At 42.7% G+C, this 15,731-nt stretch overlaps 1 protein-coding gene and 1 pseudogene across 1 annotated transcript; both read left to right on the top strand.

Annotated features, from left to right (window-relative positions):
- Positions 1-660: 660 nt before the first annotated feature.
- LOC119744657 (2'-5'-oligoadenylate synthase 1A-like) lies at positions 661-5,077 on the top strand. The gene is made up of 5 exons (XM_038220715.1): positions 661-807; positions 1,703-1,907; positions 3,268-3,562; positions 3,781-4,153; positions 4,601-5,077. Exons 2-5 carry the CDS (start codon positions 1,713-1,715, stop codon positions 4,749-4,751), a joined length of 1,014 nt encoding a protein of 337 aa, XP_038076643.1. The 5' UTR covers positions 661-807; positions 1,703-1,712; the 3' UTR covers positions 4,752-5,077.
- Positions 5,078-7,830: 2,753 nt separating this feature from the next.
- On the top strand, positions 7,831-13,940 carry LOC119718897 (annotated as a pseudogene).
- The last annotated feature ends 1,791 nt before the right edge of the window (positions 13,941-15,731 follow it).

Below are 15,731 nucleotides of genomic sequence, written 5' to 3'. Positions count from 1 at the left end.
TGTCCAGGCGCGGATCCAGGGGTAAGAAAAAAACCAAGGTCTGACAAAAAAAAAAAAATCTTAGAAATTCAAAAAAAAATTATGCACCCCCCCCCCCCCCCCACCGCTCTGACACCCAAAAAAATTAAACTGGTAATAATGTCCACCTGTGTACAAAATACGGACAGAGCCAGCTTGGTTAGTGGGAATTTGTACACTATTCTGTAATATAGTGTTAATAATCGTCGGATATGAACAGCGCCCCCAGGGAAAGTATGGTACCAGCAACCCCCCCCCCCCTCCCCCAATTTTTTGATGTTACGGAGGCCAAGTGTCCGGAGAAAAAAATCCTGTCTACATTTCAGATTTTTTTTGCTGATGAACCCCCCCCCCCCCTGCAAAAATTCCTGGATCCGCCCCTGTTGTGTGGTAAACCAGACTTTGCCTTATTCCCAGAGTATTAAATCAACATGCCTGATCAGTATTGCAATGTACCATGCTACATTATGTGTCAGTGCGTGTTCCCACGCGAGCCATTCCACATATTTATTAAAAGTAGTCTGTGTCAGTGCACTTCCATGGGCCCACGCGCGCTGCGCGCATGCACCTTGAATTTCGTAATAAATTATTTCTCATCGGGGAATTTCCGCGCTCATGTGCTGGTATTCTGTCTGGTTTGATGTTGCATGTGCGGTATAAATTGGGAAAACCAGCGATGAGAAATTGTTAGATTTACCCTCATAATTATTTCCTTTCCTCCGATGTGGTCGAGTTTTTACACTTAGTTGCATTAAGCATCACCAGTATTGCTGCAAGTCAGAAGAAAAGGTAGTATATTCCACTGATTGATAGAGTATATGATTCATTTTTCTAATCTGCAACTCACGTGCAATTCTGATATTACTCTGTAGGAAATTATGTTTATTCATTTATCGTTGTGACTATGTTATGTTATACCACACAATCAGCACATCGCTCGTGACGTGTTGGCGGGGGGGGGGGGGGATGGACTGGGGTTGGGAGGTTGGGAGGGGTGATTGTTAACCCCGAACCTCATGTAAAGATGTCGGATAGATTAATGAATAAATTTGTGACGAACTTAGTTGCTGTGGACTCTTTAGCCTGACGTGTGTGTTGTTGTTGTTGTTTTTTTTTTTTTTTAGAGTTATAGCTAGCTAGCTCTATGGAATTATTCCGAACAGTCCAGAAGACAATATAGACTGTATTTCAATCAACCCAGCTACATAAAGGGCGCTAGCCATCGGTGGTACATTTATACGATTTATACCTCACATGTAGGTTAGTTCATTGTAAAAGGGGCGATATCCGTCCAAACATAATTATGAACCATAGGAAAGCTTATGAGTCGCTGAATTGTCGTCTTCCTGCGTATTGGATTCTACAGACATGTAATATCTTTTATTATTGTCAATTATATCGTATTTATAATAGTTTTGTTTTAAAGGGGGAGGGTACGGTAATTTGGGCAAATTTGAAGTTACATTTTGTAACCCTCCCAAACACAGCCTTATTAGGAATTTTCACTTTGTACCCAGGGACAGTATTAAGCTTTCGTGCTTGACTTGATCACATAATTTTTTACATATATTTTGGCCTTATTAGAGATTATGGACCCAATGGGAGGGCGCTGTTCGTATTTTGTACCTAAATGTACCAACTCCAAAAGGCGCCCTCATATTGTGTCCGTCATGTTATTGGACAGACCTTGGACTATGGCATACTATCGAAGTCAGAGGAAGCCGTTGTGCCTGTCTCCTGACAAGCTTGAGGAGTGGTACAACAGCCTACAGGAAGGGACGGGCTCCTTCAATGTTCACTGCCGCATGGCCATCGACGATGTCGTCACCTCCATTCACAGGATCTGCTCGTCCAACCTTGTCCCATTTGATGTCGACAGGGTGGTCAAGGTATGCAAGTCTGGGTTTTTTTTTTTTTTTTTTTGACGGACGGGGATAACAAAAAAACCAACTGGGAGTTCCGATGGGCATCGATCCTTCAGGATTACATTGTGTGAGGGTGCTACGCATAGGCGAAAGATCGAGGTGGAGACGAGGGAGCATTTTCCTCCAACTTTTTTTCTCATCAATTATCAATTCTGACCACTCTCCTATACTTGACCGGTTGTGGCCTACCTTCACTTCCTTTTACTACCTTTCCTCCATCGCTCAGTCTACTGACATCTCATACTGCATGTTGTTTCTACATATAGCGATATACCAAGACGATAAAGACCAATATCGTGATTCTTGTTGTTTTTAATTTGTTATTTTATCCCATACCTCCCGTTGTGTATAACCGCCTTCTATATCGTTAAACTATGACCTCCTATTGTTGAAAAAAAATGAACCCTTGCTATACGTTTTGAGATAAGGTGGACACAATATGAGGGTAAATAGTTAGTCTGGTTCCCAGACCAAAAGATTCTGACTATTCCTGATGAATCTTAGGTCAGGCAGTCTCCGTGGATAAAAATAAACATGACGACATTGATGGCCCTTTTTCAAAGCTCGGCTTCTTTTCCGATTTCGCTTTATCGCTTGTAGCTTTTAATGTTCTGATTACGCTTTTAAATAAATCAATTGCTTAGTAATATCATACAGTTATGATAATTCAATTTGATGTTTCTGTAACATTGACTAATGTTGATCTGGAATCTTCAAAATTAGGCACCCAAATAGCACTGTAAGCAGGCGGAGCCGAATGAAGACCGAGTTTTGGAAAATCTCGGTAACGGTCGTCAAATTCAAAATTGTACATGACGCAGCAAAAAGTTCGCCCCATACGACCCGAGTATATTTGATGCACAAAATCGTCATTGAATTTCAAGTTTTCTAAATGAAAGCAATGAATATTAATTATCAACTCATTTAAAATAAAATTAATAAGCAATTAGCAGTTAATTAAACCTATTATTATATACTCAGAAATACTCGGGCGCTATCCGATTGTCGACGAAACGACTTCGGCAAACTTCGGAAATTTTCGGAAAAAGGAGGAATTCCTCCCGTTTTAGTCACGTGACCTAAATTGTAATACAATGTATTACCGGAGGCTACCGGACCTAAGATTCATCAGGAAAAGTCAGAATCTTTTGGTCTGGGAACCAGACTAGGTAAATAGTGATAGACGACTTCACTCAGATAGTGCACTCCTCCAATGACGTGACGCTAGGTCTCAAAAAGATGATATGCAATTTTTGACAGCTGTCATTTCTAACTTTTTGAAGATGCAAATTAATTTGAGACGGAGTTTTTTATGTTTGTGCAGAGTGGCTCGCTCGGGAAGGGCACAGTGGTCAAAGACCTGTCTGACGTGGACCTCGTGGCGTTCGTCAACCCGCCCCACCTGCAGCCCATCATCGATGTTGGACCGCAGGAATACAAGAAACAGCTCGCTGAAGTACTCAAAGACATGGCGAGGGCTCTTGGACAGCTGCAGAACGTGCGATCCATTGATAACAAGGGATTCCTGATTACGTTCAAGCTCATCAATATCGGCCCTCGGAGTGGCTCTGTGAGCATTGACCTCATGGCTACGGCCGACTGTCATCTGGGGGTTGCAGGTTTGTTTACATTTTTGTGTATTCAAAAGTAACGCAATGCATTAAACATAAAAATCGCCCATCATTGTGAATGTAACCACTGCAGTAATTATTCAGATATTTGATCCAGATACAGTATTCTTTGACACTATATTGTCACATTTGATGACCCGATTATTCAACTCCAGTGTGTTTGCACAACATTCACCCAGTATGCAAACTCCTTTCTATTCCTCCAGATAATGTGAAGAAGTTGTTTGACGCTATGCTGAGACAGCAGCGAAGCGACCGGCTGTACTACTCCCCGGCCGTGATCGAGAACCAGTTGGCATTCGTCAAGGGGCAGCCGACCGCGGTAAAGGCGCTCATCCGCCTGGTTAAGTATTGGTCGTATGAGTTCCTTCCAAAGGGTCTCCAGAAGTCCTACAAACTGGAGCTGATCACCATCCACTGCTGGGAGAGCGCTGGCAGGCCTTTGCGCCTCGACAAGGCCCAGGGGCTGAGGGCCGTCATGCTTATGCTCAGCAATTTGTCGCAGTTGCGAGTGTACTGGACACTGCACTACGACGCAATGAGGGCAGAGGATGTGATCACTCGATTTCAAATGCGAAGGTATGAAGCAATAAAAATACTTCTTTTAAAGAACATGCAAAATGGAAATACTACATTACCTTAGATGAGTTGCTTTTAAGAAGCAATTTGCAACAGACCCGATGCGACATAAAACTTGTTCGATGAGAATAGGGAGAGGAAGTCAGACCTGTCCATGTTCATGCATAGAAATTAGGTCCGGTTGCATTTTTTGTGTTCTTCCATGGCATTGCCTGACAGTAGCTCTCAGTCATTTTCTTGCTTTCCTCCTTTAAATTTCTCCTCCTGGCGAATTTTCTTCTGTTTTTTTTTAAGCAACAACCTCGAGCTGCTCTTTGTGATTGGCGAATTTCATGTCCAAAAAAAAATATGTGTATAATTTCGTAGGACCAAGTACTCTTAAAATGAGCATTGACCTCATATTGCTGTCAACTTACGCCACCATATTATGTTGTGCCTTTCCTCCAGACCCATTGTGTTGGACCCATCCGAGCCAACTGACAACGTCTGCAGTCTCTACACTGAAGGGGACAACATGCGTCTGGTGCGATCAGCTGCCCAGTCGGCGCTCCAATCCAGGCTCCTGCAAGGCGTTCAGGTTCGCCAGGGCTGGAACTAGTGACGAGTCTTCCCTAACGACACACCGGAAGCCACGTGACCATATCCCTAATCCCCACAGCTACCCCAACCCCAAAAATGTGACTCATGCGGGCCTGCCATTACAATCAAACCAGCATAACAGTTTCTCTTTACAAATACTATGATGCAAAGCTAATGCTGAAACAATTAAACACGAAAACAAGCTTGTAATTTATTTTTGGGGGAGGCGAACACGAAAGCTGTGTATACCTTCTTTATTTTAACCTGTAATAGGGAAGATGTAGCTTTTAGGAAACGCGGGGAGGGGGGTGTGAAGGGGGTTAAAGTGAAGGTGTGCCAAAGGCACACCCTGCTAAGGGGGGGGGGATCTGGGGCATGCCTCAGTATATTTTTAAATCAACGATGCTTTCTCCTGCATTCTAAGGCAATTTGAGAATACATTTAGGAGTTGCAGCATTCCATTTATTATTTTGCCCTGTTTTACTGGTCACAACATGAGTCAGCGGCTGAACTGGTTGCAACCCCCCCAAACCCCCCCCCCCCAAATACCGCTCTAGATACGCGACTTTTTAAACAAAGAGAATAAAACCTATGAACCTACAGCCTACTCATGTGAACCACACCTAATTCCTCACTAATATTTATTTTAAGGATTGCACGTAAACAATATTATATGGGCATTTACAAAATTAATTAAACCAAATCATTCGTTTAATAAATAACATTGTGAATTTAAGATAAACAGGGTGAATCAGAATGATCTGGACCCAAGTTCACCATTTTTTGTGGCAAATACAGTATACTGAGAAACAAAACTGAGTGTTCCATAATTATGAATGGTTATTACCTTGTCTTCCACAGGAATTTTGAATTTTTCAAATTAGTGGCTGTGGTGAGGAGTTATGCCATTTTCATTGAAGTGGCTCATTTTCCAGTCTGCACACGGAATTGGTTTTGCCTTTTTTTTTTTTTAAATGTGTCAGTAACTTCAAGTGAGTCAGTCACCATGACTAGGTTTTTATTTGTTATTACACTGCTTCACATCAGTACGCGATTTCAATAAATTTGTTGAACAATGGAACCGTGGTCAGAGTGGGTTTTTTTTAGCGTGTGGTCTTTGCTGGCGCTTTTCTTCAAAATGGTACAGTTAATGGATGTACATGAAGCTGTCACCAAATATGTCAATTTGACCTCTCTTGGAAAATTACTCATAACTCTGTCAAAAATCAACAGATTTGGACGGTTGATGTCTCATTTTAAAGTGGAAAGGCGTATCTTTTACACAACATCTACATTATCTATGTTGTTTACACATTCTACGTCTGGCATTCCGTTATATTTTGTTTTGAGACACACTTTATATAATGGAAATCAATTTTGAGGTACTGCTAAAACCTCACTTTGTAAATGTTTCCAATTTTCGAAGCTTTTCTCTAATTTAATAAAACGAACTGGAACTAAATGTATAACATGTCAAATAAGGCAAGGCATCAGTGTCTGGAAAGGATAATCTGGTACTGAACACTATCAAGCTTGCATTTATGCAATATCAAGCTTGGACGCTGGGATTGGACACATGTTTCGATGCATTGATTTCACAAATCAATATATCGCAAACGAGACAGCCGCATATGCACGCGCTGTGTGTACAATACTTTTTCTGCACCGCACTGACCGTATCGCGTGCTCAGGAGAGAAACGTCTTCAACATAATTTATGTAATTGTTGTGGTAATTTTGGTCGAGTCCCGAGTCACGCAGGTCGAGTCGAGTCCGAGTAACGGAAAATGGGACTCGAGTCGGACTCGAGTGCGAGTCCGAGTCACGAGAACCACTACTTGCTTACTATATTAAATCGGGCTTCTTCTGTTCAGCGTGATAGGTCATTACAGAAATAAGTGCTACACGCCACGTCAGTTAAGAATTATTTGACCTTTCATTTGACACATTTCAAATAGGCACTGAAACCAAAGGCCCAGTGCCCTCTCTTGTAGAGAGGTTTAGAATCAAGAAAAAGTCCTCAATTCACACAAGTGCTTAGCACTGTACTTGGAGCATCGGTTTCAATGTTAATTTGAAATTCGTCTATTATAGATCGCGTTCGTTTAGCTCACCAGGGTCGACACGGGTCAGCCCCGTGCCGTTCGATTAGCTCTGACGTCATTCTCGGGGCTCACCCGGGTCAGCCACCACAGACCCTGCTCGTGGAGCAGAGTCACTGGTGGAATTCCTCACGCATGCGTTGTTCATCCCCTAGAAACGGACAAATATGGCGGCCGGACAGCGAAAATCTCAAGTGCTTGGATTTTAAAGTTGACTTTTTTAAGTCTAAAGGTAATCATTTATTGAGTTCATTGCAAATTTTGAGGCAATAATTTCAGCCCAACTTTTTGGAGTTTTGCAATTGACTTAAAAGCAGTAAATCTCAAACTAAGACCCAATCCGAAACGGGCGTTTTGTCAGTGGCTACAGCCACGGCTAAGGGCGTCACGTGAAGATGGCCCGAGGTTGAGCGTTCGATTAGCCCGGCTGTCGTGGCTGACCCGTCTGCCTTTACCCGTGTCGACCCGGGTGAGCTAAACTAACGCACCCAATGTGAGCAAAACCATTCGCTCCTCCTTCAGAATGTACAATTAATAGCCATAAATTCGAAACCCTGAACATTTCTCATCGGTACTAATAAGCTGCAGGCGGACCTTGAACTGTACAATTAACTGTACTGAAACACATCCTGATATTTCTCATCGGGGTTTTTCCCCTGTCTTGCCTGGTACTCGGGCAGTTTGGGTATGTACAATGTAAGATTGAGAGACCGGCGTACTCCGTCAACACTCAACAGTGCATCCATTTTAGTTGCGCAATGCATCTGGGATTCTGTACAATTTCCCAGTCTGATTTCATCATCAGTACATCCGAGGCATGATTTCGTGATATCATAATTGCAACATGATAATGATATTTCAGCCCAAAGGCGTGTGCTCAAGGGTTCTCTACAAGTTCCGTCACAATTTGTTCATAACCTCATTCAGCCTACCTCGTGTATGCACCTCTACGGAAGGAGTCTGTTGTCTATAATTTAACTCGTAAATCAGTGAGGCGATGGCCGCTGCTGTCATAAGAATGGAATTGCCTTGGCGTGAGCGCATGGATCCTACGGAATTGGAGACGTGGTATGACGAGAACATCCAAAACGGGACCGAGGAGTTCGACAGAGACTGCCGCCGAGCCGTGGACGAGGTAGTAACGTCCGTCCAAAGAATTTGCTCCCCGAACGGCTTCCTGTTTGACGTGAGCAGGGTTTTCACGGTGAGTGTCTCTCGAACATATTTTTTCAGTTACACGCATTAGTTTTGTGCAACCAAGATTTTTTTGACGAGCTTGCGATGGGGTATTCTCAACTAACATTTTCGGTTGTACACAATTAGTCCAAGTAACTAGGACTCTACAGTGGTACAAGATCCTTTTAATAAGGTCATGAATTGGTGATAGTAGAATCCGAGGAAGAACATTTCCTGGGTCATGAAAACAAATCATCGAATTTTAGCTCCAAATCAGACCCCTAGCCTAAGTGCCAAATATGCCACCTCGGGATTTTGTAGAGTTCAAGAATTAACATGGTGGCACTTTATTAGCATAACTAGCATAACAGTTTGGAAGAGAAGAAAATTTCCTGTTCAAATCCGTGAACATCTTGTCGTGCTTGCGGTCGCCATCCTGTTGTGATTCAGATCTCACGACCGTAGCGTCGAGTTACGATACGTGATGTTAAAACAATAGTACGACTAGCGGGATGTTGCGCTTTGCGCGTCACCCGCTAAGTCGGCGAAGACGTGGCACGCGCTTTGTGCGTCACCTGCTATAGCTGGGTGGAGTCGTGGGATCCGCTATTGCTGGTAGGTGTTGTGTTGAGCTTGGTTAAGGGCCTGTCGCATTATATGCGATCTCAACGGATACCTTACGGCGACCAAAAAATATTTCATAAATTTGATAGTCGCAGCGAGGACGCAAGAAAATGACAACTCGCTGTCTTAAAGAAACATCAAGCTACGCTCATACTGTGCTCTTCCCACGCTTACGATGCACTCCGCAACTCGCTCTCTATGCGCCCCTGTCAAGCTCAATTACTCGATCTAGTCGCTACCGCTGCGCTGTCACTGCGCTCACATTACGCTCTGCTCGCTGTTGATACGTCCTAGTAGCTCGCATCGCGCTCTCTATTCGACCAAAATACGCTCATGTGACGTCACTTGCGCTGTATAAATACCACGACAAAACGGTCAATACACTGTCCAGTTTCAAAATTATTCTACAAGTTCATCGCAGTCCAGTTACTTTCTCATGGAGACTACATCGACTACCTTGCGCCTAGGCTGCCTCAATGCCACTTCAATGTCGCACGATTCACGCTCGCACAGCGCCCGAGATACGTCATTACGTCGTCCTGGCCTGGGCGCAGAGGTGTTGCGATTGTTTTGAGCATGTTCAAAGACCTTGGCGCTCATCGGAGACCATTAAGACCCTCTGTCGCCCATCTGGCAACCTATGTAGTTGTCACTGCGATCTAGTAGTTGTTTTTGCGCCCCAGCTATTTTTCAAGGACGCAGTGAGAGCGCATAAAAGATCGCAGACAGTGTGACAGGACCTTTACCGTTAGCAGAAAAGTTGTGCATATAATCATAGCACACAATCAGCTGTTAAGAAATTGGGCCCTGCAACTGTTATAGTCATTTATGCCACGGGCCCTGCAGCTGTTAGCCTACAGTCATTGATGACCTCCCTCGAGGTCCCTGGCCCAGAGTCCAGTATGCATGCTGCGTGTGTTGCTGTTCAGGAAGTTGACAGATCGATAATCCCTATTGCTACACAGCATTGTTTATCGCTATATTGTCTGTAGTGTACAGTGTTCTATGGGGATAACATATCAGCATTTGATATGTGCTCACTGCAACATACATTGCCTTTGCCATGCATCCGCATCAACCATTGCAACTTCCGGCGGCACACACAGACCCCGTAGGCCGTGGGAAAATTTAAGGTTAAAAGTTCGATCCTACTTTTTCCTGAAGAGGGGAGATTATGCAGCGCGCGCCAGCCATCCAGAGGACGTGATCGCGGTATCGCCGTGATACGCGGGAAATCTGAGCATGATTAATGCTCTGTTGGCAAGAGAAACAAATTTGCCACATTATGTTTTTTTTTCTCAAAAAGTTTTTTTTCTCAAAAAGTTCAAGGTGGCAGTGTTTCTTTTTCTATAGCGGACAATGTAAAGTATGTTATGTTACATCCTAGGAATGCCATTAATTATTGTAAAACGGTCGGGGTAGAATCCGCCGCTGCCTCTGTACATTTTTCCCCCATGATCATCGCAGCTCCATTATATATGCCGATCCTTCATGTGTTCGTAGAAGGATCGTAGTTCGTAGTTCGTAGAATGTATTAAACAGTTATCATTTAGGGCGAATGTGTGGAAGCAGTGTCTGTATACAAATATTTGGGAACTGACCAATTGAAATTTGACGCGTGTGCCAAATCAAAATATAGCAAGCCGTAACAACAGGTTTTTTTTAACGCAAACTCAAGTCTTTTCAAGTCGCGTTTATTGTATAGAGTATTCTCACTTTTTTGTCTTATTTGATTTTACGGAAACATGAGGTCGCAGGATCGGAATAGACCGTAGAATAATTAAGCAAGCAAGTAATGCTAATAGTTTTCAACGAGAGTCTCCACAGACATTATACACATTTTGTATGTACATTAAAACTAAGACAGTTCCTTCCGACTTACCCACTACCCATCACCCACTACATGCCGCCTTCCAAACCTACTCCAGAAGTAACCGCTTTTTACAAAGAAGGGACACGGATATACAGCAGCTCATTCGTTCCGGCAACAATCAAATGGTACAATGAGCAGTTGGGGTGAGGACCTGTCGTATCGTTTAGTTGACTCTGATCCCTCATTATTAGTTACTTTGTAATTATGTGTAAATATGCATAGTTGTTCTATTTTATATGTAATTCATAAATATAAAACAGTTTAGCCTTTCCTATTGGCGGATAACCCGTCACGTGGCCAGTTTACGGATGATAAAGACAAACTGGCTTGTCTTTAACACTTGAAATTTGGACTCCTATCAAATCCTGTGCCTTTTACCCTTATTGGTTGAACGTTCAATTATCATGTAGGCATTCGCAATACTACTAAAGAGTCAGCATTTCATAGTCCTAAATTCACAACGCACAGGCACAGCTGCGTTCTGCGCCACATCGCCCAATATGGACGACCCGCCCGCCAAAGTCCATATAAGGAGTTGCTTACCACTGCTCGCGAGACTGGACCATTATATGGCTTGGGGGTGTCCTGGAAAACATGAAGAACGGTAAACTTGTTGAAAAACAATCGTGGAAAATTTATTATTTTTGACTTGTTTTGATTTTGAACCGAAACGTTTTGATTTTTTGACCGAAAATGTGTCAATGAATGATATACAAATAATGAGTGGCTCAGCGTGGAATGGGAGGAATATTATCGCAAGGTAAAATCTGGACTTTTTCCATTTCACGAGGCGTAGCCGAGTGAACTGGAAAAGTCCAGATTTTACCGAGATAATATTCCTCCCATTTCACAATTTAAAGCCACTCAATATTTGTTTTATATAACTGACATACAGATCCTTGTCATTTGATATCTTTGAACTTTTTTTCAATACAAACCTGGAGGAAAATGTATTTCTCTCTTCCAAACCACCCCTTCACGAAAATGGTTGAACCTAACGCTGTAGCGCTGGCTCTTTGGAATAATACGCGCTAAGCGCAACGCTGAACACGCACGCCAGCATGCATTTGCACACAAATACCGCGTCATGATCCTAACTGTTGAATAGTATTTTCCATTCCCCATGGGCGGATAGTACCTTTTTAGCCGCGGCATGAATGGGAGCAATAACGAATGCCACGTGATGTGAGTTCCACCAATCAAATGACAAGGATCTGTATGCTGGTTATATAATAATAAAATGTGCTTGGCCGTTTTTACGTAGACACCAACCGGTCTTAAACATAGTGTTTAAAACCGGCCAAGCACACATCTATTCCCTTAGTATTGAATTTATAAGTTTAAATCTTTTTAATCACGGATTGTATTGTTTTTGTATTCCATTCTTTGTCCAGGTCATTTTAATGTCCTAATAAAGCATCGCATCGCATCGCATCCCATCAAATCGAATCAAATCAAATCATATTGCGTACTAAATTTCCTAACATAGATCAGAGATCAGATGGAAGCGAAACCCCATTTCATAAGCTGACCAAAAAATGTATATTATATTTCAGTTGAAAGTATATCAAACTAGAAAGTCTTTCGGTTTCTCCAGGGTGGCTCGCTCGGTAAAGGCACTATGATCAAAGGTCTGTCTGATGTGGACCTTGTCGCCTTCATCAGCCCATCCCACCTGAGATCTATCGTGGAACTGGGCCCAGCGGTCTACCGACAGAAGCTCGCTGGGATCATCCGGGATCTAGAAGCGGCTTTGCAGCGACTTTCCTTCGTGGAGCGCGTAACCAGTAACGCGTTCCTTGTCAACTTCACCATTAGCAACCTTGGCCGTAGAAAACGGTCCCTGAGAGTGGATCTGCTGCCAACTGCCGACAACTGCTACGGGCATGGCCGAGGTAGGGTTAGCTATTGGGGGAAACCCACGCCATTATTTCGTAGTATAATTTCACGTTTGGTTCATGAAATTTGGTGGTCATGCCAGGTCCAAACCGGGCAGCAGTTCTTGTTGTTAGTGAACATAAACAAATGGGTGAACGAAGTATGTAGCCTTCAACTTCATAATGTTGGTAGATTAGCCTGCAGTAGCATAATTGTGTGCTGTCTGCGCGGGAAACTATATATCTTCGAGATCTAGTTTTGCGCTCTGTTATCATGACAATTATTATTAATTTTTTTTAGATCACTCTTCATGAAGACCTGGCATGTGAAGTTTCATGCTTTAATCAAAAAGTGCACAATTCTGTTACTATCCCGCTCCACAAGTTTGGAAATTATGAGAAATTTCTGTTTTTCAGTTTGGTCTTCATGCCGGGACTGGATCCTAAACAGAAACTTTTGGTGCATTTTTCCGTGTAGCTCATGCCGACATGTTCAGGGCCATGCTGCAGTTGCCGAACGGCTACGACCGGGAGTTCTACTCTGCCTCACTGGCCGAGCACCAGCTGCAGTTCTTCGGGAGTAAGCCCGGCAACGTGAAAGCCCTGATCCGCCTGGTCAAGTACTGGGCCTACACCTGCCTGCCCAAGGAGCTCCAAAAGTCCTACCCGCTGGAGCTGATCACCATCTACCGCTGGGAGAACGCCGGAAAGCCCGAGCGCATCAGCAAGGCCCAGGGGCTGAAGGACGTGCTGCAGGTACTGACCAACTTGAGAGGGTTGCGGCACTACTGGGCGTACCTCTACGACGCTGCACTGGCGAATTAGGCCATCACCCAACTCGGCTATCTTAAGTAAATTTATAATGCATCATATGTCCTACAGCATAAACTCTACCAATTTGGACAGTGCAGAGTTGTTTTCAGGCCATCTCAAGTCGTCACATGTATATCGCAAGTCGTCTAGTCCCACGTCAAGTCACAAACTTTGCTAGGCACAAATAAACTATAACAACGGCTTCATTTTTTTTCTCAACTGTTCATCGTCGCGTGTGACGCGACTTGTTATTTGACTTTTGATCGATTACAACTTTAAATGGGATATGTCAGCAGTGAGAACTGTGACATAAATGACTTGGTTTTTTAACGACAAAAAGTAATTTCAAACTGACGGTACATAAATATACACTACATTAAGAAAACCGCAGATTCATTGTTGCCCTTATTAAAAACAAATGCTTCAAAACGAATTTCAACCTTTTCCAGGATGCACTGGACGATAACTGTCCGGTGTCCATACCGTGAAACTTTCCAATGCTGAGCACAATGATATCAATAATCATAGCCTTAATCTTGTGTTGGTAACTAGTAATGTTTTTCGCTTTTTCCTTTTTATAACCTTTAATGCAGTCCAATAGTTTTGGACCCAGCCAATCCAACCAAAAACGTGTGCGAGGTTTACAAGGAGGGCAACAACATCAAAACGATCGAGGACGTCGCCCATGAGACCCTGAAGTCCAATCTTCTCAAAGACGTCGTTGTCTCTGGCAACTGGAGGTAAATAATTGTGAAACATTAATTTAAGATTCTCGCAGTTACAGTAAGACGTAAAATATGTATTTTCTCTGAAATATAGCTAATGTTACCATTCACAAGACCAACAATCATGCTGTCATTAGGCCCAGTCTTGAAGCCTGGTAACAGGTGGTACTCATCATTTTTAGCTACATACATGTAGCCTTCGGCTGTTATGGTGGGGGGGGGGGGGGGGTTGGCCAGGCAAAAACCATGGAGATAAAGCTCTAACGTTTTTTTCGCACGGTTATACTGACCAAATGCGGAATAATACTTTGCTGTGTAAACGATAAATCTCGTGTCTTTCATGAGTTTTTTACTTGTATTTTTGTATGAAAATGGAAAATATTGGCCCTAAAAGTGAAAACTGCTGTCTAAGTCAGGGGAGTATTTACAGCTCTACTGGCGAATCTCCCATTGTCATGACCCTAGTGAGCTGGATATTTAAAGCTATGTAATATAAGCTTTTGAGTCGCTGAATTGTCGTCCTCCGCGTATTGGATTGTTAAAGGCATGTAACATCCTATATTATTTTCATTTTGTTCGTATGTTATAGTTTTAATATTAAAGGGAAGGGTAATTTGGGCAGATTGTGAGATAACTTTTTGTAACACCCCCCCCCCCCATGCATCCCCATTTAGAATTTTCACTTTGGCGTTTTACTCTTGGAAGTTGGCAAGTCGGGATTGGTTTTGAGGTCAAAAGGTCAAAGGTCAAAGTCACTGTGGTGAGTTAAAGAAAAATGGTTTCCGGATGCTAAATTAAGTTAGAAATGAGATTTTGGTGTTTAACTTAGATAGGGGGTTGCCCTTGGGAGTAGGCAAGTTGGGATTGGTTTTAGGGTCAAAAGGTCAAAGGTCAAGGTCACAGTGGTGAGTTAATGTTTTCTGAATGAGAATTTCAGTTAGACATGATACTTGAGTTTTGAATGTCATTTTGCCCTTTTTGACAAACTTCGGCTGAGGGGTTTCAACAGCAACGCTGTTATTTTTAACTTTATATCGGTCCTTTTTAGAGATTATGGACAAAAAAGGAGAGCGATATTCTTATTTACTATTGTACCCGCTCCAAATGACGCCCTCCTATTGTGTCCGTCATGTTATTGGACTTTATACAACACCTGAATAAATCCCCGTCATCTGATTGGTGAATTGTAGATCACGTGACATAATATTATTCGGTATAATGCACGGTGCGACCATGCGTTATACCCATGCGTTATACCGTTTCACTTTGCGCTTGTTCCATGACGCGGTATTTGCGTGCAAAATGCATGCTGCAGCACTGATGTGCGCGTTCAGCGTAGCGCGTATTGTTCCAAAGAGCCAGCGCTACAGCGTTGGGTTCAAACATTTTCGTGAAGGGGTAGTTCAACATCTTTAAAATCGAAATAAATTGTAGTTTATAATTTACCAATCAAATGACGAGAATTTATTCAGGTGTTATATTATACAAATAACGAATGTTTGTGAGTGCGATGGTAAGAATAATTTCATGAGGTGACAGATTGAATGTTCTATTCCACGAGGTGAAGCCGAGTGGAATAGAACATTCAATCTGTCACCGAATGAAATTATTCTTTCCATCGCACGAACGTAAAACATTCGTTATTTGTTTTATACAAAACCTGAATAAATTCTCGTCATTTGATTGGTAAATTATAAACTACAATTTATTTTGATTTTAAAGATGCTGCACTACCCCTTCACGAAAATGTTTGAACCCAACGCTGTATCGCTGGCTCTTTGGAACTATACGCGCTACGCTGAACGCTCAC

The sequence above is a fragment of the Patiria miniata genome, unplaced genomic scaffold, assembly GCF_015706575.1.
Source record: "Patiria miniata isolate m_02_andy unplaced genomic scaffold, ASM1570657v1 HiC_scaffold_7, whole genome shotgun sequence".
In the NCBI taxonomy this organism is placed as follows: domain Eukaryota; kingdom Metazoa; phylum Echinodermata; class Asteroidea; order Valvatida; family Asterinidae; genus Patiria; species Patiria miniata.
Note: the sequence above shows the minus strand (reverse complement) of the source record. Positions and strands in the feature narration are given on the sequence as shown.

What these genes read in the sequence shown, in the direction of transcription:
- LOC119744657 (XM_038220715.1), top strand. Translation starts at nt 1,713, where the DNA reads ATGGCATACTATCGAAGTCAGAGGAAGCCGTTGTGCCTGTCTCCTGAC. An exon ending in CTGTCATCTGGGGGTTGCAG is followed by an intron (nt 3,563 to 3,780) that starts GTTTGTTTACAT and finishes CTATTCCTCCAG; the next exon opens with ATAATGTGAAGAAGTTGTTT. An exon ending in ACTCGATTTCAAATGCGAAG is followed by an intron (nt 4,154 to 4,600) that starts GTATGAAGCAAT and finishes CCTTTCCTCCAG; the next exon opens with ACCCATTGTGTTGGACCCAT.